Below are 14,485 nucleotides of genomic sequence, written 5' to 3' on the forward strand. Positions count from 1 at the left end.
TAAAACGCAGTGGGACGGGTCCCATGGTGTCGGCTTGGTGCACCGGCGCTGAGAAGCGGCAGGAGGAGAATTTCCTTGCAAGTTTGCCTCAGGTTGGTCACATACTTTCGGAAATTGGAAATACGCATGCAAATGGCTGCTCAAATAGTAGCTAACAGTTTGCGTAGTCCGAGGTAGAACCTTATCTTTATCAATACGATGATGACGTTCACTTCATTTCATGTTAACACATCGGTCTGTGCTAGTTCTTGTAAAAAGAAAGAGGAAAATCCAAAACGTTTTCAAATTGTGGGTTATCAAAGAAATATATCAAAGATATTGAAAGAAATAAAAGTGAAAATGTTCTCCAAATGGAGTACTGCTGAATCGAGGAACTACGAATACTTTTATCAGTGATTAGATCATTAGAAAATAGAACTGAGAGAGCGTAGTTAAAAAGTGGGAACTCAACTCCACAGAAAATGCTTTAAATTCTTACTGATCACTGAAAGCAAACGAAGGGAGTATCGCAAAAAGTATGAAGTGCAGACAATCAGACTGGTAAACAATAAGTTAAAGAAACTAATACAGCTCTCAGAGAATATTTTGAATGTGTTGATTGACACAAAGGCGGTCCTAACGCAAACGCATATGCTCTTTAGGCGAAAAAGAAAAAGGAACTTATGAAAAGTCGATTTGCCGCAAGTTTGATCGGTGAGGTCAGTTGATAATCTCGTATACACGTCATTAATGATCATTACTCTCTAAAATACCAGATTGCAACGACAACATATGAAAAGGGAGAAGGCCCAGTGCACCTGCATAATAGCGCCAATCCTGGTGCGCCATCAAGCCGGACAGCCTCGGGAAACGGACAAATGAGTACGCCCACAAGATGTGTTAAAAGAAAATTTTGTTGCATAATTCGAAATCCATGTGTATCAAATCTTGGAATCAATTCTCATTGCATTCAATATTACTCAGGTCACTATAACGTCCAGGATAAAAGCAGCTCAGGAATGGTGGTGCTGCGAACTTCCGGATCACCCAGGGGAATTTGATTTCGACTTTTCCAACTACGTTCATTTCTCTGTATTATTTGTCAGTGTCAAACGTTTGTTTGGAAAAGTAACAATTCAACTTATCTCTTTTCACTGAAGATTTCAAAAAGGCATGGGAAGAAACGGACAACTTTCATAAAATGGCGGTGAGGAACTCCTATAGAGTGACCGAGTTGTTACATCAATTGAGAGCAGAAATAGGAATGTTTGCGAGAAAAAAAAAAGCGTTTGAATAGATCTCAAACAAAAGAATCTAAAGATGTAAAAATTGTACTGAAATTCCTATTACAAGTTAAGAGCGAGCGACGGTACCGCACCGTCACTCAGTGTGGTTTTCCAATGTTCATGTGTAATATTGTATGTACGACAAAGGAAGCGCTCACTTTTGATTGAAATCATTTAATTCTTATTAGTTATTTTATTTTTTCTATTTTACTTAATGTATATACTTCTGTGACATAAATGCTCCAGGTATGAAAAGATTTTGTCAGTCCAAAAGCTGCCTGTTTGATTAGCCTTTAAAGTGAGGATGTGATATAATTGATGCAAAGTCTAAGGAAGCAAGGCAAGCGTTTCTCAAAATTTCCTTAAATTTACTTGCAATATATGTATGAAGACATGCAGTACTCGTATGTAACTTAGTCGTAATTTTCGCTTGATTTAATTTTTTTGTAGTCGTAAGTTTTGCTAACCTTGTTCACCGAAAGCGTTAGGGATAATTGCAGCAACCAAAATAATCACATTTCAGTGTTGTGTGCGTGTTTTAACTTTTGAAAATAGCAGGGTAGAATGGAGGGCTAAAGAAGAAATAAATTTTTAGAGAAGAAATAAATAAACTAAATAAATTTCTTGAAGGCACGGGTATTGGGAAAGTTAGCGAACTAATTAAGTTACTGACTAAAGAACCACTCTCAGCGTCACTTCTTTATGGCATACATAAGTCGCTTGCTTGTATATGTGACTTTTACTTTTTCTTGATCAAGCTAGATTCTTGATAGATTTCGTCCGTTAGAGGCAGCACCCCAAGAATCTGAGATGGAGCAGATTTCAGGAGGATCATGGAGAGGGGGTGATTCCGAGTGATTGCGTCCATTTCTTCCTGATTGCCGTAAAAGCGGCAAGGAAGATGCGGCGCCGCACAAGGCTGGAGCGCTCCAGTCGAACTCCTTGTAGAAAATAGCGCGCCCGAACGCTCGAAGCCGTATCTTCCAAGCCGTTTTTTACGGCAATTAGGAAGAAATGGACGGAGTCACCCTTCTCTCTACAATCTACGATCCCATGTACGAGTACTACGCCTGAAATCCGTGGTTTGATGCCTTTAAGTGACGTTTCTACAGCTAGTTAAGTTCTCATTATATTATTATTATATTCGCTTAGCTTTTGCATAATGAAGAGAAAGATCTGTGAGTTTTTCAAGCGAAAAAGCATAACATATATGCTAGAATGTTTGAATTTTCTCAAGCGTTGATCATAGTGCAGCAGCTACGCAGAAAAAATTCGAAGTGATATTTCATGCTGCAATATTTCGCAGCATTGCAGATTTCTAGGTGTTGCAGATATGAAAATTCCATGTTGAACGTAAAAATAACGTCATACATTCGTACAAAGTGCACATGTATACAAAGATACGGTTATTTTTCTCAAGAACATTAGATTTCAGCAAGTAGGTACACCATCACTCTTGATAAAGAGAAAAGCGGAAAATTTCCGAACTGGAAGGATGAATTGTTTAGGGATTCCCTGTAAAGTAAATAAATAGAATAATGTAAATAAAGAGACTTTACTTTATCCCCTGTAATCAATTGTTTACTTTGATCACATAATTTGGGAGATTTCAACATTGTTTTCCTGCAGAATTTGTCGAGAAATAATTCCAGAAACCTTAGATTCTCCAGAAATTTCGGAAGAATTTTTGAAAGCGTACTAAATTTGTTTTATTTAGGAATTAACAACTTTGGAACCAGAACTTAACGAACATTTTTTCAGTAGGGTAGGGATAACTGGTCCATGAATTTACTTATCCTCCTTCCCCCCCCCCCCTAATTTTGCAACAGTACTCCTGCAATTGCAAAATTAATCAGCCAAATCCGCAAATTGTTCTTTCTCTGCTAGAAACATTTCTAATGAGCTCCCTGTTAGCACTTTAAAAGAATTTTTTCTAGGGACCAAAACAATGTCAAAAGAGGAAAGCAGTAATCTTTTATTATTTGAAAATTTTAACGTGATGGGACCTCACTAAAAACATAAACTATTAATACTATAATAGGATGAAAACTTAGAAAGAACATCGTGCAGAATGTTGGAAAACGCTTGACGTTGGCATTGCAACCTTTGTAACATCCTTCTACCTTTTTCTCCTACAGGAATTTTTTTTAGAAAATTTGTGATTTAAATTTCGGTATGATAGAGTAGTTAGACATCAAATAGATGTATATTTCCAAGGGTTAACCGGATAATACTAAAAATAATAATATATAATACTACATAATACTAATATAATACTAAAAAACATATAATATAATAATAATACTAAAAAATAAGTTTCGTTCGCGGAGGGTAAATATGTAGTAGAATGATGTTACAAAGTAACAAAGTAGCATTGACCAAGTTAAAAGAAATATATGCATTGCTTGTCAACTTCCTTGTACTTGAGTCTAACACCTAAGTCCCAATTTAGTTTCCTTCGCAGTTGCGCTTCATGCATTTTCTGTCCATCTATACATATGTCACCGACTTATTAGTTTACTTACTTTTTACTTTTATAAATGTAATGAAGTAGAAGCTGCGTCAGATACAGAAGAAAGAAGAAGGCAGAACGGAGTTTCGCATACAGTTTTCAGCACGAAAATAACATCAAGAAATAATTTCTAAAAGTTCTTGTTGTGGTTTATCAAGTTATTTTCTGGCTACGATGATTGAGAAATCACCACACGATGTCTTTTCTCAGGTCCTAAACTCAAGTCTGATTTAGTAGTTCAAAATTGCGAACAGAAGTTAATAGTGTGGCTACAAACTGATATTTTTCCCAGTTTTCAAAGATCGAAATTTGAATGCACGGTCTCAGAACCGAGTAAAACTCAGAAAACAATGGAGTTTTTGGGCGCAGATGCGGCTTTCGGTCGTATTCGTCGTAGTGGTCGGAGGCAACGATGCATAACGAATGAGGCAATAGAGGATGCCACTCAGTAGTGGGCAATAGAGCGGTGAATTAACTTCGTCCCCATTGACATTCATCTTCTTCTCATCATTCACCAGTAGATGATGAGTTGATGACTGCAATGGAGGCATTCAGTGGTTTTCGTATCATAAGGGGGATGGAAAGTCGTTTAACGATTTAGCTGGGTGGTCCACATAAACAGCTGACGAATTAACTCGCCTACGAAATTGCGAAAACTGTAGAAAAAAAATAAATTACATCACATTCATCTCATTAAGGAAATTGCCCACAAAAACCCACAAAAATATAGTAATGAGCAGGAATGGATTTTCCCTGAAACCCTCAACTCAAGCTATTTTCTATGTTAAGCTCCGGAATTCCCGTTCAAAAAGTTCACAACCATAACTATATAAACTATTGTAGAAGTATCAGTAACAAATGTAATGTTCAAACTCTGACGTTTAGTGGATATACAAAGTATATCACCGATTCCTGAAGTGGTATCCGAGTCCATCACATCGCTTCGTTTCAACGTAGCAGAAGGAAATCCTTACGGCTTTTGTGCTTTTCCTTACTCGAGGGCTATCCACCCCTATGCGAATTTCATTTCAACTCGAATTTCACGCTTATCTGGTAATCGCTGAAACAATTATTGGGATTCCATTTTTACGTGTGCTCTCATCCGATGTATCCAAAAAAAAAGTCCTAAAATAAAAAAAGATAAAAGAAGAAGAATAAAAAAAGAAAAAAAAAAGATAAAAAGGGAAGAGTTTTGCGTATCAACCAACTTCGGATGCACCAACGCGTTTTCAGCGCCATTCGTAATCGTCGAGGTTTTCGAGCGCGTGTTGGGCTATACAATGATTAGCGGGGCGCAGCCGATGATCAAGTCAGTGCTTTTCTCCTCCCAGACAAATCTGGTACCAATTTATCGATCCCGGATAGATGAAATGCTTGGTTGGCGACAGGGCGATTTTGAACCATCGATCGATTACTATATTAATTGATTATTTGATTACTATATTATCTTTAAACGTGAATGTTGTTCTTTTTTTCCTGAAAATACGAGAGTTTTGTCGAACGAAAACGTCTCTTCTAGAAGCGAGAAGAAGGAAAGAAGGAATTGAGTAATAAATCCTCATCCTAAATAATAATATAATATAAAATATAATAAAATCTAAATAATGATATAATTCTGCTGATATTCAACTCTTCTGTAAAAGACACTCTTCAATTATGTAGCCTCCATCGTACTTTCTTCTCCTATGAATTTTACCACTTCTTTGAAAAAAAAACCATACGAGGATGTGATTAAAAGACGAAAAGCGTTTCGCACCGCAAAACCGGCGCTGCTTTGAATCGTTGACGTTGGACCTATGGGGACATCCATGAACGAACAACGGATTCGAAGCAGTGTGGTCTTTCATCGCTCACACTTCCCCCACACAACCTCCTCAGATGCCATTGGCGAGAGAAATAAAATTTTGATTGACGGGAAGGACTGGACGTGTCCCGACGGAAGGACAAAAACGTTTAATCCCAAGCAGCCCAGTCATGAATACATTGTGGAAGTTATACGTTATGCATTGCTCCATTTCCTGCGGAGCAGCAATTCTTTTGATTTACTGCCTCATGTCATGTATGATGTCCAGGAATCAAAACTTTTCTGGGTTTCACCATTCCTATCTTTTCCAAAAGTAATGCTTTAAGTAAGCCTAACAGAGACATCCTCTTGACAAGTGTCTTTGAAGAAATTGAAACCCTTTTCCAAAGTTAGGTTGGTGTAAACCTAATTTCGGTTTCGACGTATGTGTAAATAAAACGATTTTCATCCTAAATTATTTCATCTCAAGGCAGATAACACATTCCGTTTTGTAAGTTTTTTTTTCCTACTCTTTCAAATACACGTATTGCTGTCGCTCTAGTTTTTTAGCCGGCCTTTTCCAGGGCTCTGAAATACATGAGAATCAGATGACTATCGAGTCATCATGCTTCACGAATTTAAACTGGGGCACTCCGCGGCAGAAGCATCTTGCATCTTTAACAGGGTTTTTGGACCAGACTTTTTTTGCGAAAGGACAGTGGAACTCTGATTTAAAAAAGTCGCTTCTAACGATTTTGATCTCGAAGCAGCAGAACAGCAGATTAACAGAAGACCTGGGCGTACATCATACTACAGTAGTTAGACATTTGGCTGAAATTGGCGAGGTGAACAAGATGTCAAAGTGGGTGCCTCACGAGCTGACCGAAGAGCAGCGTCTGGCACAGCAGGTGTTCTAACCTTTTGATTCAGTCTAAAAATGAGCCTTCTCTCAGTAGTATTATTATAACTGCACATGAAAAGTGATATTTCTTATGATCATGGGAAACGCGGATTTGTGTGGGTAGATAAGGATGATCCTCAAAATATCCAACTCCAAATACTGTTCCCCAAACTCTATTTTCACCCCAAAAAAGTCATGCTTACAGTTTGATGGTGCTGAAAGGGTTTAATCCACTACAGCTTCATGCAACCAGACCAGACAATTACAGCAGAGCTCTACTATTGTAATTTAGAAGATATGTATAAAAAGTTGCAAAAATTGTGGGCGGCAGTGGTGAATAGAGGAGAGCCGATTCTGCTGCATGACAACGCAAAGCCACATACCGCACAAACCGCACCCGGCAAAAATTAACCCATTCGGGTATAAAAGTTCTCGCTCACCCACCGTATTTCCCAAACCTTTGCCCAACAGTGAAAGTGTTTTCCATAATTTTGTTGATTCCAGTAATCTCAATTTTTATGCTGAAAGCTTATATCCATTAAAAATTATTGATTGTAATTAAATTTATTATTGTGTTTAAACTGAGGTTTAGCAATTTGAAATATATGGTCCGTTTCCAGAACGCACCAAACTATATATGTATATATATATATCTAGATTTTTGTGGAGGAACAACAATATCTTCTTAAAAATTACTGCTGTTTAAGACAGATAGTGGGATATCGTATCCAAGTTTAGTTTGTCTAGTTTGTGGTTAGTCATGCGTCACCTGTTTGAAGAAGTTTTCAGTTAGATAATTGTTTAAATAAAATTAATTTTCATTAAAATTAACCACCGCATGAAAAAACTGCCCCAGATTTCCGGTGTTTGGGTGTCACTCCAGTGGTAAATGGAGCTGTTCGCAAAGGCTACAAGGAAAACTCGGGGTACGCCTCCAAATACAAGCACAAAATTTAAAAAATTAAGAATTACGAACCTTAAGACTGATCTAGAGACCAATTCATCCTATTAGGAGACTTTTTGCTTTCATTAAGATGAAATGAAACCTCGAATAAAAAATTGAATGTAGTGTTTTGTTATAGTGTGCCTGCGGGGTTTTTAGATGGAACCTTTATGTAAAAAACTATGAGGCGCTGCAAGCTCTCTCTGAGATGATAGATTTACATGGTTACAACTTGGAAATATATGGGCTTAGTAAATCTCGCATAATAACACTTATCAAGGAATGCCTGAATTGTAATATCTTCAGGTGGTCAGGAAATTATTTCGCGCAACTGAGAGGGCTAGCAATGAGTCAACGATTAGCACCAGTACTGGCGATCTGCTTCATGAGCAGAATCGAAGAACCAGTGTTTTAGACCAATAATGTATTGCAGATATATTGACGACTGTTGCATCATAACATCTACACAGTTTGAAATGGACGAGTGTTTCCGAATACTCAACCAACAATCGCAATAAATAAGACTCACAAGAGAAACCCCAAAAGGCTTCCTTACCTCAATACACAAACAAGTACTTCGAACGGCATTATTAGAGTAAAGTGGCATCGCAAAGAATTTGAAACAATATCCTATTATGCATGCCAAATCCGACTGTAGTAGAACGCGCAGTGATTCGTAATATGTTCAAAACTGCTAGTGAAGTATGCACTAGCAACCAAGAACGACACGAATCACAAAGACTAGCCTTGAAAATTGCATGTGCTAATGGTCATGCAGTACTTCCGCATTACCGAAGAACCCGCACTGTAAATAGCAATGTTCCACGCGAAAACAAAATTTCTCTTTTTCTTCCTTTTATCTCTTACAGTGTCAGTGCCGCTGTTCAGCGCAACATTATCCAAGCACAATTACATGATGATGTAAATATTCCAAATGCAAACATCAAAAGCCAGCTTGTTAGAAACACACTATATGATAGATACTGCATCTGTGAAAGACGATAGATGGTAATATATGAGATTGAGTGCTTGATATGCAATGCAAAATACGTTGGAGAGACCGGTAGGAATGTTGGGGTGAGGATTAATGAACACATGGCAGGAAAACGACGAAAAAGTTAGATAACACCACTAGGAAGGCACAGACATGAGGCCCACAACGGAAACGTTTACGATGTGAAATGCGCTATACTGGCTCACTAAACAGAAATATCGTCAAGGAAGACGTTGGAGGCGTTTCGGATTCTTAAAAGAAACCCTTCAATGAATAATAGGAATGAATGCTTGTCGATAACGAATGAGTTCTTGCCACTTGTACCGCTCTGTGATCTATAACCGCCTGGTATTCTCTGTGTAGATCAAATCATCTATATCGTCGCTGGTGATCTACACGCAGTAATACTCATTTGCTGGTACACTGAGTGACAAGTGCGTGCAACCAGCCGCACCACATCCGGTAGAGTAACACGTAAGACCATTTTCAATGTAGATGGGTTTCTGTTTTCGCTACCCTGAACGATTTTCGAAGCATTGACCCAGGGTAGTGTGGCACTTGACGGGATAAATGTAGCATTGCTCCAGTCATCCTCTACTTAGGCCTCTGAAGATGGCGAAAAAGCCGAAACGTCAGGCAAATAAAGGTTCCATTAAGAACCTCGCATGCACACTATAACAAAACACAGACAGAATATGTCGAGGTTTCAAGACAAAAGAACATTCGAACTACTGAGTGTAGTAGTACTCTTGCGGCTATTTCATGAGGTTACTCTCTACCTCACAGCTCCTACCGACCTCTTCACCTTCGCACCGATGATATAAAATCCTTCTGACTAGTTTTATCTTTACAATCTTAGGGTTGCAAGTAGTTGCTCTGTTAGAGGGACTGAAGTCGCTGATTCCTAAACTTCTAATGGATGCAACCACGTTCCAAACCCTACTCTTACTGAAATCCAAAGAAATCAGAGCTTTCATACAATCATGTATTTTTTACCTGATTACGGAAACCAAGTTCTCATTTCCATCATTAACATCATTTTTTTTTTCAGAAGAAATCGTTCAGCTCAGAGTCTTTGAGATGGAAGCATAGAACGTACACCAATATATCCAACAAGGAGGACTACTTCCTCGTTAGAGATTAGAAAGGACCGCAGAGGTCGAATGCATGGCAGTATTCGGAAAAAAGTGCTTGAAATTCAGCAATCCCCACATAATGCACCGATGAACTCGACTTCAATTCTGAAGCGTTGTGATTCACAACACAACATGATGTGTATTGATTTTCGAAGTCCAGGCGATGTATCAGATCAGTGCCCTTAAAATTCCACATTCCTCAACGCCGATTCATAGATCTAAGGATATATAATGCTTGGTTGTCACCGGGCGGTTTTGAACCATCGAAGTGCAGACGCTGCTACCACTGTCCTATATCCGCTCCCGTAACTCCTATAAGAGGTAACCAGGTTTCGTTACTCGCTTTCGGAACAGTTACTCAAACAGACGAACATCCTACATGGTTTCAGAACAAAAAAAAAAACATTGTTATAAAATAGAATTCGGTGCTTGTAAACACATCTGAATCTGGAATGAAAAATCTGGAACACATCCTCTGAGAAATTACGAAAATCCCTTTTTTGAACAGCAGTGGTTCTAAAAAACACTGGTCTTGCATTGGATAACGTGTGATTGAAGAGACAATTCTGTGCACATTATTAAACTCGTGCAAAAAAAATCCAGAAAAACCAGAAGGTCGAACCTCGTTTTTTATCTCACTGTAAATTCGGGAGAAAGACAGAAAAAAACGTAAAATAACCATACATTCAACATTTATTTATGATTAATATAAATTAAGAAAAGAGATAATAGCTAGAGCAACATCATTATTGATATAGTACAAGTGAATTCAGTTATTCAGTAGTACATTCTGATTGAAATATGTTTTGGCGCAATTTTATAATTGAAATAGATAAGACTTTCTATGATATCCTACCACACACCTTTTTTTTCGTCTACACAACTCTTCCTCTAAAAAAGTTCTACAGAAAAAAATCTCAAATTTAAACAAAATACATCACACCCGGTCAATACATCTGAGTTGGCTGGAGAGTTTTCGGCTCTTTCTTCAAATCTTCTAAATTAACCTCGCTTCGCTTCATAATCTTTCCACTCTCCCATTCACTCATATCCAATTCTAATGTTCTGTATTCTGGATCACGTGCCGAGCGCACTTCTTTCATCGTTCGCTTAGCTTTCCTAAATAAGAAGAGATTTTAAAAATTTAGCGATCTTTCAAGAAAAAAAGCTCTAGAAACTGGGCAATGCACAATCTGCTCTGGATCTACTACGGAGAAACTCACAATATTCGTGGAGGTGGAACTTCGATGTGAAGCGGTTCCTTCTGTTTTTCCTCTGAAATAGGTTCACAATATTTTCATCACTTATTCTTTGACAACGAAAATTTCAAACCAGAAGTGGACTTACGGTCTCTTCGAGGGGTATTAGGTAAGTGACAAAAATGACATGTATACACTAACCTTTCATCGGAGCCTGAAAAATACGAAAGTCGTCACGGACCCAAATTATTTTGAACATGACAAACTTTGCTACTCTATATAGCCTACAAATATTATATTGAGTAGATTTATCTATATAGTTCAAAAGTTGTTTCTCCGCAACACATCGTAAACTGAGAATTCAGAAAACACAATTCCAAATCTAGTCACTCACGTTATCCACTGGCTTCGCCAGAATGTTCTCTCCCATATCAACTTCCTTCTTATCCTCTTTCTCCTTAGGCTTTTCTCTCTGCTTTTCTGCATGAGCTCCTTGCTGTTTCGGAGTTTGTGATGTCGGTGTGCTGCCAGCGGCTGACTTAGTACTTTTTGTCCTAATTTTCTCATTCGTACTTCCTACTGACTTTTTTCGGCGAATACACATTCTGTTGTGTTTTTATCTGAAATTAGTGTTTCTGCAAAAATTACGTTTCTATGAAAACGTTATTCTGATCAGCATCCGCATCATTCCACTCATTTTTTTATCATCAAAGCAATCCTTTTTGGTCATGCTGTCTGGAATTAGAAGAACAATTATTGCCTCTCCGAGGCAGCAGCACGGTGCCACTGCGGTAGATCCCCATAAAGCACATTTCCAATTCGCAACGAACTGGCACCAATTCTATCTGCCTCACATTTCCTAGGAGTTTGATAAATACGGGTGTCTGCTGGTTATGCTATCAGGATCAGCACACGCTCACAATGATTTTCATCATTTTGATATTACCAAAAACGCAGTGCTTAAAAATTTTAATCTTATGCCAAAAACGAAAAATAATAATGATGAAAAAATAATGGCATTAATGATGATATTGGTCTGGTCCATTAATTCAGGGACACTTTGGATTTTCTGACTAGTTGCTTCTACATAGTTTATTTTCGAAATCTCCAAAAGATTTGAAAGGATAAACAAACAAGAATTGAACACAGAAGGGCCACTATCGTTGCGACTAAAAAGGACAGCTTCTGAATGCGAGGGATAAAGAGTTTCGTGAAAAGATCTCGACGTGCTAATTCTTCACAAACATCGTCACGGCAGTACAGTTACACAGATTTAAAAAGCCAGAAATGGTGAAGGTACGGTTTCTAACGATACGGTGGTTTGATGATATTAGTTTTACGTTTTAAGCAAATACACGCAGTGACATCTATAGGCCTCCTCATTTCTCACTTTAAAAAGGCCTGAAGGATCCTCAGTCGAACAATCATACTCATCCGTTAGGTCACCAAGTAATCCTCTTCTGGATTTTTTAAACGGACGGCAGTTTAAAAATGACAATAATCTCAAAGTCGAGCCCCGTACGATCATCAAAATGAGCGGGAAATCTTCTGGGTTCCAAAGGAAATATACCTATGATTTTACGCTGGATTTTATAGCCCACCGGGAATACAATCCAACGTGTTGTGTCAACCTGAGGTGCTATGTTGCCACAATAGTTCCTCAGCGGCGACGAGCTTTGTGCCCTGCCTCTATCGACCACCGAAAAAGGGCTATAGAACAACCATAGTCATGAGCAATTGCACAGAAACTCTTAATAGCATTAAAAAAAGAAATGAAAAATACATGAGAGCCGGAACGTTCGCCTCCTAATGAGTCTCCACACAATAAGATGTTTTACTGAATTTTGATTAACTGTACACAAGGTTGTTATTTGATTTTATTCTAGAATTTCCGCAGAACTTCCCTGGAGACTTGAATGCAGATCTCAATCCACAAACTAAGCGACTGAACCTCTCCACAATTATACAGACAAACTTTAAGCATACTTCGTTAAAGGCATCACCTCTCTAGGGTGGTACGGGATTCAGGCGGGTAATCGACAACCAATTCGGACGAATCGCAACCGGGAGCGGAGCACAAGGGTGGCGCGTTGCAACAGAGGACGTTGTAAGAAACAGTTCCAGAGTTGTCCATTTACGCCGATACAGAGACAGATGAACAGAGTCACCCTCTTCCCTACAATCTACAACCTCCGTAAAGGCATTACCCGCCTGAAACCCATGCCACCCCAGATTTGTTGGGAGATGCCTTTAAACGTTAACGTGACAACGACAGTTAAAGTGGGGTTGGAGTTTGTGTGTATAGTTCTTGATCGCTCGATTTGATCATTTCAACCTTCTAAATAAATTTCTTTCAAATTTAAATTCCAATTCAAAGTAAATTTGCCCAAATTTGCCCAATAATATCGATATACGCTTCGTGTACAGTTTATCAAAAATCAATGCAGCGATGTTCTATATTCCCCAACTGTCAGCAGCAGTGAGCCAAGGCTAAGAAGGGGAAGCGTCAAGAGCGGTGGGTTGAAAAGTGTCCCAGAAAAGTTGAAGAATTGTTGACAAATTTAGTATCAGTAGAAACGCAAAAAACAACCACGATTTGTGATTGTCGTTTGTAAACCTCAACGATTGTAATTACTTATTAAATTTATTGTTGTATTAACATTTTCGGCAGAATTTCTAGTAATCAACCGCCAAATTCTTCTGATTCTCGATATAAAAGCCTTGAAAATGTCATCCTAATGTAATCCTAGAAGAAAATCCTAAATCCTAAACTCGACTTGCCATGCAATTGACCTCCTCCACAGGCTCCACATGGCAACGAATCCGAATTGAAGTCAGATGCGTGGGCACATCCCAAGCGGATTGATGCGCCAGAAACCAGATCCTTTTATACTGTCTACTTTTAAAGGCAGCATGCCACGAATTTGGGGTGGTACGGATTTCAGGTGGAGTATCAGTATACGGAGTCGTAGATTATGAGGGCGGGTGTTTCCGGTCATCTCTCCCTGAATCACTGCAAGCAGCCGGTCCCTGAATGCTGTTTTGTACGATGCCTTCCGTTGCAGCGCGCCACCCTTGCACTCGTAGTGTCCTTTACTGCCTATCGAATTGATTTTCGACGAATCGCAGGGCGGAGGCGGCGCAAGGGGTGGAGCGTTGCAATCTGCACCACCTCAAATTCGTGGTATGCTGCCTTCAACTGCTCGGACTAACTCTCTTTAATAAACCTTCTAGCGATTCTGACAGGATCTGATCTTTAATGAAATATTCTAGCCAAAAGAACATACATGCAACCGCGTCTCCTCTTTCAAAATATAAAATGAGATATGGGCTCACCCGCCCATTGTTTCCCGAAACACTTTGTTTTGCCTCATTTCACTCTGCATGCTCATGAAGTATAAACATGTGGATAAAGGAGATAGAGACTAAGAGCCTGATTCTGTAGAATCCCTTGAAAACGCCTCTATGCGTTCTACTTCAGTTCACTGTTCGAAGTTTGTTCGAATATGCAGCTACGACCTAAGGGCTCTAGTTGATGTGTCGAGCTAGTTTCGTTTTATCCACCTGAACAAATCTTCTTCCAATTTAACGACACCAAGCGGATGTAGGACTTTGATTGCTTGAGGCGATTTTGAACTATCAACCATAATTTAGTCGTAGTCAAGAGCACTGATCAACAATAACTCTTTTGCGCTTCAAAGTCGTTTTTTTTTTGTTCATGCTGGAAATTGAAACTGGGACTTTTCGTGAAG

General features: G+C 38.8%; 1 protein-coding gene across 2 annotated transcripts; it reads right to left on the reverse strand.

Moving 5' to 3' along the window:
- Positions 1 to 10,409: 10,409 nt before the first annotated feature.
- Positions 10,410 to 14,380, reverse strand: RB195_015555 (uncharacterized protein; the record flags this gene model as incomplete). Of its 2 annotated transcripts, XM_064206316.1 has the most annotated exons (9): positions 10,410 to 10,425; positions 10,478 to 10,520; positions 10,580 to 10,653; positions 10,758 to 10,809; positions 10,935 to 10,947; positions 11,128 to 11,267; positions 11,318 to 11,353; positions 14,021 to 14,037; positions 14,298 to 14,380. In XM_064206316.1, 9 exons carry the CDS (start codon positions 14,378 to 14,380, stop codon positions 10,410 to 10,412), a joined length of 474 nt encoding a protein of 157 aa, XP_064062196.1. The 2 variants fall into 2 exon arrangements, with proteins under 2 accessions (XP_064062196.1, XP_064062197.1); XM_064206315.1 differs by lacking the exons at positions 10,410 to 10,425; positions 14,021 to 14,037; positions 14,298 to 14,380 and having other exon boundaries at positions 10,482 to 10,653; positions 11,128 to 11,337.
- Positions 14,381 to 14,485: the final 105 nt, after the last annotated feature.

This window comes from Necator americanus, chromosome V, assembly GCF_031761385.1.
Source record: "Necator americanus strain Aroian chromosome V, whole genome shotgun sequence".
NCBI classification, from domain to species: domain Eukaryota; kingdom Metazoa; phylum Nematoda; class Chromadorea; order Rhabditida; family Ancylostomatidae; genus Necator; species Necator americanus.